Source organism: Vombatus ursinus, unplaced genomic scaffold (genome assembly GCF_900497805.2).
Source record: "Vombatus ursinus unplaced genomic scaffold, bare-nosed wombat genome assembly UNPS02003292.1, whole genome shotgun sequence".
NCBI lineage: Eukaryota > Metazoa > Chordata > Mammalia > Diprotodontia > Vombatidae > Vombatus > Vombatus ursinus.
This window is the reverse complement of record NW_020943070.1, coordinates 5412107-5425880: the sequence shown is the minus strand read 5'-3', so window position 1 is coordinate 5425880 and position 13774 is coordinate 5412107. Positions and strand designations below refer to the sequence as shown.

General features: G+C 46.3%; 1 protein-coding gene across 1 annotated transcript in view; it reads right to left on the bottom strand.

Moving 5' to 3' along the window:
- Positions 1 to 1601: 1601 nt before the first annotated feature.
- Positions 1602 to 13774, bottom strand: part of CACNG2 (calcium voltage-gated channel auxiliary subunit gamma 2) — a 153198-nt gene continuing 141025 nt past the window's right edge. Inside the window, exons 3-4 of the mRNA XM_027871930.1 lie at positions 4324 to 4464; positions 1602 to 2138 (exon numbers count right to left, since the gene is read on the bottom strand). Coding sequence (XP_027727731.1) covers positions 1603 to 2138; positions 4324 to 4464 — 677 coding nt within the window. The 3' untranslated portion in view covers position 1602. The remainder of the gene's footprint in view (positions 2139 to 4323; positions 4465 to 13774) is intronic.

The window sequence follows — 13774 nt, the reverse complement described above, 5'->3', positions numbered from 1 at the left end:
CTTTTGTCATTTTTTCTTGTTCTTAAAAAATTTTAAATTATTTCATTTAAATGGATTTATTTTCTGTTTTTCTCTTTACATGTTTCCCGCTAACATTTAGATTTCCCTTCTTACCTCCCCCCCTTTTTTTTTTCACAGTTTAAAGCTGCAAAACAGTTAAAATAAAAATATGATCTGATTTCTCTTGCAAGGAAATCCACATATTATATTTACATGTATGTAGTTTGTAGTGTTTCGGAGTAAAAAAAAGCCACTTTTTTTTTCTTTTCTTTTCTTCCTTTTTTTTTTTTTAAAAGAAATCTTTTGTCATAGTGTCACTGCGATCAATCACTTCTCTTCCCTTGGACCCCTGGCCCTGGGGAAGCAATAGGCCCCATGGTGTGGCAGCTACTCTTCACCAAGGAACTGAAGAGTAGTTGGAAGCCTTTGGGCTAGGGGACCATCTGACCCCTGGGACTGAAGGTGGGAAGGATGGTGAGTCTAACTGGGTCACTTTCCTTCACCTGTTTTCCCTATGGGGATGGGAGAGAGTGGCTGTGTTTTCTAAGTCTTAAGAACAGTGTTTCTTTAGAAACTTTGTTTCTAAGTCCTAAGAACAGTGGCCTTCTTTCAAATTGTTGGGTTGGATTTGCCCAATGCAAGTGGACCACCCCCTCTACCCTCTTCCCCATTCAACACTACTGACCCTGAGCACAGGAGCATTTGGGAAGTGGCTCCCCATGAATTTCTGGGAATCCTGGAAAGTTATGGGCAGCCTTCCCGTCTTTCTCCATCACTCTGGGCTGAGGGGTCACAGTGGATCACCATTAAGCACTGGGAGCTTGGAGAGGGGGCAGTGGCCAATGTGAAACTCACCTCGTTCCCTCCCTCCTGTGCTTTAGCGACCCACAAGAAACCAAGAAGTCTTGACCACCCTGCAGGTTCAAAGGCTAGCACTGGGTCAGAGAAGGCATGGGAACTCCTTGCTTGGGGACACTAACCCAGAGACTCCAGGGCTTGGTGGTCACTGCTAATCACCCCCAGCCCTCTCATCGCCCTGAGGACTCCGGGCTCTGCTCCCCTCTACCCCCTAAGGGGAGTCAGAGCCCACTTTGGGTTAAAAGTGAACAGAAAAGAAATCTCATCCAATTAAAAAAATAAACCCTGAAAAATTCCCCAAAGCCTCCCTCCTTGTCCTTGCCTTGGTTTATTTATTTTTTAAATTTCTCTTGGTTCCCTTGGTTTTTTTTTTAATTTGTTTTTATTAAATGTTAAAATAATGGTACATGGGAAATCATGCATTTTCTTTAAATTTATTTTCTATTTTTTCTCTTTTTAATCTCTCTTGCTTTTAAAGTGTTTTTTCTCTTTTTTTTCCACATTTTTTCCTGTTGATCTCTTCATTTCTCTTATTTTGTTTTTGTATTTTTTTGTTGTTGTTGACTTATTTTTTTCTTTTTTTCTTTTTTTCCTTTTTTGCTTTTGGAAGGTTCCCACTTGGTTGGTTTTGTTCCCCCCAACCCCCCCACCCCTCTTTTTCCACCCCCACTGACCCTAGCCTGGCCCGGCCTGTTCCCCTGGCCTCTTTCCCCTGGCCCCGACTCGGAGCTCTGGGCCTCGGCTTCATACAGGGGTGGTACGGCGGTTGGCTGTGTTGGTATGGATAGAGTCCTTGTTCTCTTTCTGGATACAGTTGTGAACTTGGAGGAAGCTATTATCCCTGTCAGAGTTGTACGTGGTGGTGGGGGTGGTGGCGGCCTTCAGGGGGTCCCTGGTTAGGGTGTACATCGAGATCTCTGTGGAGGGCAGAGTGTTGAACCCTTTGATGCCCACGGGGGATGCATCCCTGGAGTGGGAAGGCTCGGTGGAGCGGGAGCTGGAGCGACTTCGTCTCTGGTAGCGATAGCGGTAGCTGGGGATGCGGGTGATGGCGGAGGACTGGAGGTAGTCCGTGGCACGGGCATTGGCTCGAAGCTGTTTGTGCCGGTCGATAAACATGTGGACAGCCAGCACTCCCACCATCTCGGCAATGATGAAGGACAGGGCCCCGAAGTAGAAGGACCAGCCATAAGAGTAGCTATTTTTCTTGGAGTCACTCTTGGAAGGGTCTCCAGCATTGGCTGATATGTACACAATGATGCCGATTATATTACTCAGACCTAGGGGAATGTGATGGGGGGAGGAGGGAGGAAAAAGGAAGAAGAGGGCTCATTAGTTTCCAAGCAGCAGTGGATGGCGGTTGGTACATCCTGGAAGCATGAGGAGGATCTATTGAAGGTACCTCATTTTACAGGTAAGGAAACTGAGGCTGGAGAGACCAAACAATATTTCCAAGGTAATATAGGTACTATGGATCCTCTAGAGCTGGAAGGGACCTCAAAGGGCGTCTAGACCCTTCTCCGTTATTTTATTATTATTATTTTATTATCATACAATCATTAGATCGCACCTCTAGAGATCCAGGGCACCTTTCACAAATGAAATGAGTCCCGGAGGGGTTCAGAGGTCAGAGTCCAAGGTCATGCAAATCATGGTTCTCCCTCCTCACTTTCAGCCTTTGGAAATCCCTGAGGACTCTTAAAAACATGGCTCAGGGGCAGCTAGGTGGCGCAGTAGATAGAGCGCTGGCCCTGGATTCAGGAGGACCTGAGTTCAAATCCACCCTCAGACACTTACTAGCTGTGTGACCCTGGGCAAGTCACTTAACCCCATTACTTAGCAAAAACAAAAACATGGCTCAGGTGCCAACCCCTCCAGGAAGCCTACTATGGGCCAAGCACTGTGCTAAGGGATGGGCATACAAAGAAAGGTTTAAAAAAATAGTCCCTGCTCTCAAGGAAGTTACAGTGTAATGGAGGGCAAGCATATGAGTAACAAATACTGGAAGAGGCACCATGGTGCAAAGGAAAGAGCATGGAGTCTAGAGTTCAGAAGACCTGGGTTCAAATCCTGCCTCAGGTAACACTAGTTGTATAACCTTGGGCAAGTCACTTTACCTCTGTCTGCCTCAGATTCCTCCCTTCTGAAATGAGGGGACTGGATTTGATGGCTAAGGTCATTTACAGCTCTGAGACTGTGAACCTATGATGAGATGATTTTTAAAGGTCCCTTTCATCTCTAACATCCCCTGTTCTAAGGCCCCTGCCAGCTCTGACATCCCTTGTTCTAAGTCCCCTCCCAGCTCTGACATCCTTTGTTCTAAGTTCCCTCCCAGCTCTGACATCCCTTGTTTTAAGTCCCCTCACAGCTCTGACATCCCTTGTTTTAAGTCCCCTCCCAGCTCTGACATCCCTTGTTCTAAGGTCCCCTCCCAGCTCTACATCTTATGGTTGACTTGATTAATTCAGATAGTAGAATCCTCCTCAAAGGACAATTGGGTATAAATGAAAAGTGGGAATAAACAAAATATAGACCCTTTTCTTTAAAATTATTTCTTTTTTATTATGGACTTAATCATAACAAACAGTAATATTTCAGTGTGCAAAGAATAAAAAAGAACTTGTGTCACAAACTGAACCACTTCTTTTTCTTTTTTTCTTTTTTTTTTTCTGGTAATTGGGGCTAAGTGACTTGCCCAGGGTCACACAGCTAGTAAGTGTCTGAGGCTGGATTTGAACTCAGGTCTTCCTGACTACAGGGCTGGTGCTCTATCCACTGCACTACCCAGCTGCCCCTGAACCACTTTTTTTTTTTAAATATGTACGTTAAATTGAACAAAATTGCCCTGTTTGTAGCACTTCCTGAAGGGCTTTTTGTTTTGCTAAATATTTTAAAATGTTTTATAGATGTCCGTCCTGCCTTCCTTCCTTCCTTCCTTCCTTCCTTCCTTCCTTCCTTCCTTCCTTTTTCTTTCTTTCCCTTTCCTTCTTTCTCTGCCTCTGTCTGTCTGTCTCTTTCAACACATGGGTGATACGTTGTTTATTCAGTGTCTGGATGTCACTGAGTCAGCCTACCCAGCTTGATGGAGTCTGTACCACACTGCTTCCTAGGTATGAAATGAGGCACACCTGTCTTTGCCCCACTACCCCACCCCCCCAGTCTTCCTTAGTGGGGCCCTTCCTCTAGGAAGTCACTAGTTTCTGCTCTCAGAAAGCTTGCCTTTCATTGGATGAAGAACACAAGAGAACCAGCTGTTTCCAGTTGTGGGGTGACCCCCCCCAGCATTGTTACCAGGGCCCCATTGTCCCTCCCTCCCTCCCTCTCTTTCCCTCCCTTCGTCCTTCCCTCCCACCCTCCCTCCCTCTCTCTCTCTCTCTGCCTCGGTCTTCTCTGTACACCCCTCCTTCTCCCTGAAGCCAGATCCCTCTGGCCACTGAACTGCCCATTCCGTCATCATGTCTTTACCTGCAGACACGAAGAAGATGCCGGCACTCAGGATGATGTTATGTCGGGTTTTGTAGAACTCACTGGCTGCGATGCAGAGGCCCCCCATGAAAAGCAGAATCACGCTCAGGATGGGGAAGATACTGGAGGCCCTCACAGCCCCTGTGAAGCAGAGAGAGGGAGTGGGAGGAGAGAGAGAGAAAGTTGGCGGGAGACGCTGAGTACGTGGGACTAGGGGGAGAAAACAGGGGCATAGGAATGGGCAAAAGGAGCTGGGGAGCAGAGGGGGTATCAGTGAGGGGGAGAGGAGGAAAGCCAGGAGGAAGGAGAGCCAAACATGTCGGGGACAGAAGAAATGAAAGATGTGAAGGGGAAAGGATAAGAAGGGAGAGAAAAGAGGGAATGATGGTGACGAAAAGGAGAGAAGAGCAGATGATAAAGAAGCAAGGGGACAGATTCCCCCTGCCTCCCTCCACACGGGGAATCTGATGGAGGCAGGCACCCAGGTGGGGATGAAAGTGATTGTGACCGTGCTGTGAGGAAACACCAGGATGGACATGGAGAAGGTTGGGGTGAGGATGGGGAAAACCAGGGTGGGCTCCATAGAGAGATCTGTTGTAGCAACATTGCCCTCCACAAATATTCAAATAGATAAAGGCTGACCCTTTGCTGCTCCAGTCAAGGCTTATGATTAGATCTTTTCCAATACTGGTCATTCATTCATTCAACAAACATTTCTTCCAGAGGTTCTTGCTCTGAAGTCTGTGAAATTGTTTTAGAACATTTTGATAGTGGCAATTCAATATAATTGGTTTCTCTTGTCATCCTACACTTTTTATTTTATGCATTTAAAAAAATGATTCTGAGACAGAGCCCACAAACTTTACACGAAGGGGTCCATGACACACAAAAGATTCAGAGCCTCTATTTTATTTATTTATGGGTGTCTTAGTGGTGTAGTAGATAGATGGCTGGATTTGGAATGGAGAAGACCTGGGTTTGAATCCTGCCTCCAGCATTTGCTAGCTGTGTGACCTTTGGGCAAGTCACTTAAACTTTCCGGGCTTCAGTTTCATCATCTATAAGCTAGTGATAATAATGCGCCTACCTCAAATAAGGTCAAATAAGATACCATGTATAAAGTGTTTTGCAAATCTTAAAGTAGATGCTCACTGTTGCTTACTCATAATACATTTCATTGCAATCTTTTGTTTTTATATAACCTGCATTTCCCAGTGAATTTCCCTGCCTTTCTAAGAAAGTCATTTCTTATAATAAATAATTTTAAAAGGAGGAAGCAAGTTCAGTGAATCTAAGTAACATATTGATTAGATCTGACATTCTATACAGTGTTCCAGACCCCGTAATCCTTCATGTTTGCCAAGATTTGCAGGGAGACACCTTTTCGCATTTCTTCTTTAGGGTCAAGTTTGGTCCCAAATAATGTGGAATCATTTAATTTCCATTGGTTTGTCAGTAAGCCTTCATTAAGCACCTGCTGGGGCTGGTTCCCAGCTCTGTTGTTCAGTACCAGAGTGACCTTGGGGCCTCTTCCCCATCACCAGCCTTCCTTTCCTTTATCTGGAGAACAAAAGAGTTGGACCAGATAACCTCCAAGACTCCTCCCAGTTCTAGAGCTGATCTGATGCTCCTACCATAGTTCAGGCATGGTGCTTGGCACAATGAGGTGACCCAAGGATACTCACATTGCTATATAGCTTTAAGAATTTTTTTTTTTGGTTAGGCAATGGGGTTAAGTGACTTGCCCAGGGTCACACAGCTAGTAAGTGTTATGTGTCTGAGGACGGATTTTAACTCAGGTCCTCCTGACTCCAGGGCCGGTGCTCTATCCACTGCACCACCTAACTGCCCCAGCTTTAAGGTTTACAAAGTGATCTTCCCCTAAGCAGGCTCTGAGGTACATTGCATAAGCATTATAGCACCGCCCCCCTTTACTCATGAGGAAGTAGTTGTAAGAGGCAGGATTTGAACCCAGGTCCACTGACTACTATACCCCAGTCAGCATAGTTTCCTTCTTTGAGAGAAGGGTGGTAGCAATGTCCACTGATAGGTCCCTTCTTGCTTGTGCCTAATGCTTTGATCACAGGCCCCAGAAGAGAGAATATTCCTTCGTAGTAAGTGATTTCCTTGGCTAGGAATCCTTCTCCCTGGTCCGCCTTTCCTCTCCCCTCCCTTTCCTCTGGAGCAGCCTTGATTCATGGCATCACCAAGCAGGCTCTGCCGGAAGGCCTCTGATCCCCAACCACTCGGAAAAGGGAAATAACGTTATAAATAAAGAGGAGACAGGAGAGCTTTCTGAGGGTCAGGAAGCAGCTTTTCTGATGAGCACAGTGAGAGACGGATCCCAGGCCTCTTTTTCAGAAAGCGGGACTCTCAGCAGGGAGGGTCCCCTTCCCAAGAGGGACAGCCCTGCCAACTCCAGGGGGCTGGGGTCAGGCAGAGAGCCCTTGGGTTTGAATCCTGGCTAGGGGATTTCCTTTCTCATTGACTGTGGGCAAGTCACCATCCCTGTCTGGGAAGGTGGACTCAATGATCTTTAAGGACTTTTCCAGTTGCGGACTGTGGGTTCAGCCCAGAGCTGCAGACACAACTGATGTGGCTCAGTGTGGTATCCTAAACAGATGAGGGCTCACAGGCAGATTCTGGAGCAAAACTGAGGCCAGAGAAAGAAGAGTCGCGGGGAAAGAGATTATGTGTATGTCTGTGAAAGAGATAGAGAGGAGGGTGGGGAGAGAGACAGAGAAAGGGGGAGAAGACAGAGACACACAGACAGAGACACACAGAGACAGAGACAGAGAGAGACATAGAGAGAGAAACAGAGAAGAGAGGCAGAGACAGAGAAATAGAAAGACGAGAGAGACACACACACACAGAAGAGAGACTGAGAGACAGACATTGACAGAGACACACAGAAATTGTTACTGTGTTGCAGACAGCTAAGCAGATATTGAAGAGCCACACCAGTGGGAGATTGGAGGTATGGAGGAGCTTGTGATACATTGTGAATTATAGAGACCAGCTGGTGAACATGGGCAGAAGCTCATTCCAGGACAGTCCGGCAAAAGCTGCTTCACTTCCATTAGAGAAAGATTCTCTTTGCCCAGGAAGGAAGACCAAGGCTCCTGGGACCATGGGCATATGAAAGGAGCCTCAAAACCATCCTGTTCAGTCTTTACAGATGTGGAAATGGAGACCCACAGAGGGAAAGACTTGCTCAAAGTTAACTCAGACAAGACAGGGCAGGGGCAGAATTTGAACTCAGATCTTGGGACTTCCAAGGCAGCGCTCCTTCCATGTCACCATGGCACTGACTCTAGGAAATACAGATCCAGGAGGAGGAATGATGCTGATGTGTCTCATCTCATCTCATCACTCCCTCCCCTCCCCCCCATCTTCCCCCTCTCTTATTGGCACCATCCATGTTCAGGCTGTCTCCCAGGTCTTCCTCTCTTCACCTCTGTCTCTTAGCATCCCTCCTCCCCTTCCCAGCTGCTAGGCCCTGCCCCCTGAAAATGATGGGACATTGGTTTAGTGAACATCCTATATAAGCTCTCAAAGCTACAGATAGAATGTAAGCACCTTGAGGGCAGGATTGGCTACACTTTTATTTTTCTCTCTCCCGTGCCTAGCTCAGTGTAGGTGCTTAATAGGTTCTTGTTGATTGATTGATCTCCTGTCTCTCTGCACAGAGTTTTCCTCTCAGCCAGCTTGGGATAATAGGAAATACTAGGAAAGTATTGTTAACCCCATTTTCCAGGTGAGGAAAGTGAGGCACGGAGAGAGAAGCACATCTGCCCAAGGTCATACAGATGTTAGTGTCATAACCATGGTTCCAGCCTGGGTCATCTGCTCTTTCTATTACGCCTTTTTTGGAGGAGTCATAGCTGGGGCTGGGAGCTAAATGGTTAAGAAACAAAATCAGATGGAAGAGGCAGGTGATTGGCTTTCTGTCTTCTGGACCACCATCAAGGCATAGATAGAGTGCAGGCCCAGAAATGGGACATGGGAAGCATGCAATTCCTATACCCAGACCTGGGATTGTGGTAGGCAGGGTGGGCAACCCCACACAGTAGGACTGCTGGCTCATAGATTTTGAGCTGGAAGGTTTCTCAGAGACCAGGTAGTCCATCCCCTCACATTTTACAGATGAGGAAACTGAGGCCCAGAAAAATAAATGATTTACCCAAGGTCACATAAGTGATGAGGAAGGATTTCCACTCATCGCTTGGACTTCAAAGCTTCCCCTTTCCACTGTACCAGACTATTTCTCAACAAGGGATTTTTTAAAAAACACGTCTTATAAAGGCCCATATTTTTAATGGTAGGAATTTCAGCTCTCAAATGGCCTGAGGGATTGCTGGGGTGATAAGTCAAGTCACAGGCATGTGTTGCAGGGAAGGCTTGAAGGCTGCAGTGGACAGATAGTAAGAGACACTCAGGGGAAGCAATTTCCAGAGCTGGCCTTGGGCTCACAAGTGTCTTGTTTCAGGTTGGTACTTAGCAGATATCTTTCCAACAAGGAGTTATTGTGTGTCTTCCAGTGTGTGTGGCACTGTCCTAGGCCCCATAGAAGCCCCTGCCTACCAGTACCTTAGAAATACCTCAAAAATGCAAGGCATAGAGACCAGAGCAGAGCTGAAAAGGAAATACTGTGGGAGCCCTCAGGAGGAAAGAATGTCATCTGGTGAGGGAATCCTAGAAGACTTCTTGGAGGGGGCCAGAGTCCAGAACATACGCTTGCTTTGCTCACCCTGGGCTAGGCCAGTTCCTCAGACTCATCACTGAACTGTGTTAAGTCATTGGAACGGCCTTCTTAGCATCGATTCTGCTGAGTCATCTCCAGTTCCTGAGCTGCACCACTCATGTTCAGTCTGGACAATGGGTAGAGAGTCAGAGGAGATAGCATTGAGTCCAGATACCACCTCAGGCTTCCCTGTCCTGGGCTTAAGCGTCAGGTGTGGCTTGGCCAGTGAGGCACTATGGTGTAACTCTCCAAGTGTTCTCAGAAGGACTCAGCCCCAAGGCTGATCTCCTCTGCCCCAGTGTCTGGGGCTGCAAAGGGGTGTGTGTGTGTGTGTGTGTGTGTGTGTGTGTGTGTGTGTGTGTGTGAGAGAGAGAGAGTGTATGTGAGAGTGTGTGTATGTATGAGAGAGAGAGGGAGAGAGAGAGTGTATGTGAGTGTATGTGTGTGTGTGAGAGAGAGAGAGTATATGTGAGTGCGTGTGTGAGAAAGAGCATGTGTGTGTGTATGAGAAAGAGTGTATGTGAGAGTGTGTGTGTGTGTGTGAGAGAGAGAGTGTATATGAGAGTGTATGTATGTATGAGAGAGGGAGAGAGAGAGTGTATGTGAGTGTATGTGTGTGTGTGTGTGAGTGTGTGTGTATGTATGAGAGGGAGAGAGTGTATGTGTGTGTGAGAGAGAGAGTGTATGTGAGTGTGTGTGTGTGAAAGAGCATGTGTGTGTGTATGTATGAGAGAGAGTGTATGTGAGTGTGTGTATGTGAGAGAGAGAGTGTATGTGAGTGTGTGTGTAAGAGCATGTGTGTGTGTGTATGAGAGTGTATGTGAGACTGTGTGTGTGTGTGTGTGTGAGAAAGAGAGAGAGAAAGAAGAAGAGAGTGAGGAGGAAGATAGAAAACGGGGTGGGGGAGAGAAAGACAGAGAGATATAGACAGAGAGACAGAGGGAAGGAGAGAGAGAGGGAGGGAGGGAGGGAGGGAGAGAGAGAGGGAGAGAGAGAGACCCTCAGAGAGACAGAGATTGTCCACACCTCCTCTATGGGATAATATATGCAGAGTTAAGCTAAGTGGTTTGGCACTGAGGATGAACTCCTTTGGTGAGAGTTCCCTGGGGGGCAGGGAGGCACTCCCGCAGAAAGCTTGGGGTACAACCGCACCACCTTCTGGCCTTTTGTTCTGTGGGACACACCTGCCAACTTGACTTTTACTCTCTGTATGATCTTGAGCAAATCACTTAAATGTACTCCCCGGACCTCAGTTTCCTCATATGTCAAATGAAGGGGAGTGGACCAGATGCCTCCTGAGATCCCTCCCAGCCCTAGGAGGGCTGTGATTCTATTTCATCTTTCCCATTTTTCCCATTCTGAATCCACGAGTCTACCCCACACTCCCTCCCTGGTAGAGGGAAGGAAGGCTAACTCCTGGCAGAGAGTAGAAGGTGGCTCAGGAAGGAAAGAAGGATTTATTAAGCACCTACTATGTACCAAACATTCTACAAGTCTGATCTCATATGATCCTCACAACAACCTATGGGAGTAGGTGCCATTATTGTAACCATTTTAGAGTTGAGGAAACTGAGGCAGAGAGAGCTTAAGTGACTTGTCCAGATCCCCACAGCTAGTAAGTGTCTGAGGCTGGATTTGAATTCAGGTCTTCCTAACTCCAGGCACTGTTCCACCTGAGATTAGCCTTGAAGCCCACTAAAGATTTTAAGAAGAGGAGGGGGAAAATGTTTGAAAAAGTGAATGAATGGAGGAAGGACTGGGCTTTTTGGGGTATGCCTTATCCACATCTAAGCAGTCTCTCCAGACTGAGGAAAAATATCTAGGCAGCCTTGGGCCTTTCTGCTCAACACTGGCAGAAACCTCTCCATTAAAAGCAGCCCCATGAGCTTGGTCTGACTGGGCAGGAAAAGGAATTTCAAAGCAGTTGGTTGGCAGAGGAGTTGAGTTCAAATGCTGCCTCAGTTTCCTTATGTAGAAAAATGAAGAGGTTGGACTAGATTATCTGTAAGGCATCTTCCTACTCTAAATCTGTGACCTCGTAGCTTTTTCATGAGCTCCTTGTGGCCTGGGTGACCTCTGAAAAACAGCCCAGTTTTCTACCAGTAATTTCCTTGACAACAAATTAACTGAGAGCCAACCTGACCAGCATTCTCGCAGAAAACTGTCTACTTGATTCAGAATGAGCTTCCCTTGGGGGACAATTAGAATTAGTCCAGGGGCCTGGGGAGTGACCTGTGCTTTGGCCCACAGAATCTTGGCCCCCTGAGGGGGCCATGTAGCCCAGACAGTGTGGACAGGAATTCCTTCTGCAACATTCCTGACCAGCAGTGGTCACCCACACTTCATTCAACCTAAAGTGGGAGGGAACTCACTGCCGTGAACTCATTAAAATGACATAGTGTGATGAAATAGGTCTAGATGTGGAGTTAGAATTTGTTGTTCAGTCATGTCTGACTCTTTGTGACTCTATTTGGGGTTTTCTTTGCAGAGATGCCGGAGCAGTTTGCCATTTCCTTCTCCAGCGCATTTTATAGATGAGGAAACTAAAGCAAACACGGTGAAGTGACTTGCCCAGGGTCACACAGCTAGTAAGAGTCTGAGGCCAGATTTGAACTCAGGGAGATGAGTCTTCCTGACTCCAGGCCTCAGCACTCTATCCATTCCACCATCTAGCTGCCCCACAGCTTGTTGGAACCTTTCTTAAAATACGGTGCTTAGAATGGAATGTGCCACTACGGATCTGGTCTGAGAGGGCAGCATGCAGTGGGGTCATCACTTCTCTTGGGCTATTAAGCATTCATCAGGGTGGCTTAAGATCAAATCAAAGCATTTTTAATTTTTTTCGGGGGGCTGCTATGTCACACTGTTGACTCACATTGGGCTTGGGGGTCTTCTAAATTCATCAGTCCTTTTCCCATGAACCTCTGTCTACCCATTTCTTTCTCCCATCTTATGCTTGTACTCTTGGACTTTTTGAACTCAAATGTGAGGTTTTACGTTTATCCTTCATGTGCTTTACCAGCACGGGGGGGGGGGGGGGGCGGGGCATGGAGAGAGTAGTAACAACAACAACAACCATAAATAACAATAACAAGAAGAATAATAATAATGGCTGTCATTAGCCACACAAGCTAAGCTAACAATATGTCCACAAAGAAACATCAAACAAGGGACAGCTAGGTGACGCAGTGGATAGAGCACTGGTCCTGAAGTCAGGTGGACCTGAGTTCAAATCCAGTCTCAGGCCAAACACTTGACACTCACTAGCTGTGTGACCCTGGGCAAGTCACTTAACCCCAATTGCCTTAAAAAAAAAAGTATCAAGCAAGTGGGCGGATTTGTTTATTTGACGACAAACCAGGATGACCAGAACTATGGGTTATTCTTATGGAGCCTAGACTTACTGGTCAGTGAAAATAATGCAATGGATGAGTAGATATTGAGCAACACACTGATTCAAGTTGTAAAAATTAAGCACCTACTGAATACCCGGCAAGACACGGACTGGCAATTAGAATTCTATATCCCAGGCTCCCTGTTATTAAAAAATCTAACAGACGATAAATCCACATATTCCAAACAATAACCTCAAAATGTCCTTGAGAATCTAGCAAATGAACTCCACGGAAACTGGACCATTGTCATGGGTGGAACTGTGGTCTGTAACCACTTGCATAGAACCCTTATTGATAGTAAATTAAGAAGAGTAGCTAGGTGGCGCAGTGGCTAGAGCACCGGCCCTGGAGTCAGAAGGACCTGAGTTGAAACCTGGCCTCAGACACTTGACAATTACTAGCTGTGTGACCCTGGGCAAGTCACTTAACCCCATTGCCTAGCCAAAAAAAAAAATAAAGCAGCTTAAGAATAGCAGTTTCAATTGATGTCACTCTACCAAGTACAACTTCCAACCATTGGGGAACAGGAAGCTTTCAACATAAACTTTCAACGTAAGGAGACCTAGCAGAAAAAATTGAAACTATGTGGGAATAGGCGAGGTCTTTGTCCTGCTTGCTACCAAGGATGTTTGCAGCAAGCCTCTAGAGGATGACCTTAAGTCCCAATGCGTTTATTCAATTACAAAAAGCAGCTATTTTCCCCACCTGTGCAAACAGTCTATAGAACAGGAAATATGAAAGAATAATGACCAAGAGAATGACACTCCATCTCCCACCTCTGGGTGTTTGTGCTAGCTGTCCCCGATGCCTGGAATGCTCTCCCTGTTTCCCCCTGCCTCCCTGTTTTCCTGGCTTCTTTCAAGTCTTAGTTTCTACAAGAAGCCTTCCCTAGTCACCTGTCCTCTCTTGGAGATTACCTCCAACTAACCCTTTAGACAGCCTGTTGGTTTATTCTTATTTGCAGATTGTCTCCTCCATTAGACTGGGAGCTACTTGAGGGCAGGAACTGTTTTTGCCTTGCTTTATATTTCCAGCACTTAGCACAGTGCCTTGACCATAGTAGGTGTTTTAATAATAGCTTTTAATAGCTAACATTCATAGTGTGTTCAAAGGTTTGCAAACCACTGTATCTCATTTGTTCCTCACAACAATACTGGGAGGTAGATGCCGGTATTATATCCATTTTACAGATGGGAAGGGGAAGGTAACATATTTATTAAGCCCCTACTATGTGCCAGGCCCTGTGCCAAGTTCTTTAGAAATATCTCATTTGATTCTCACAATGATCTATGAGATAGGTGCTGCTAAATCA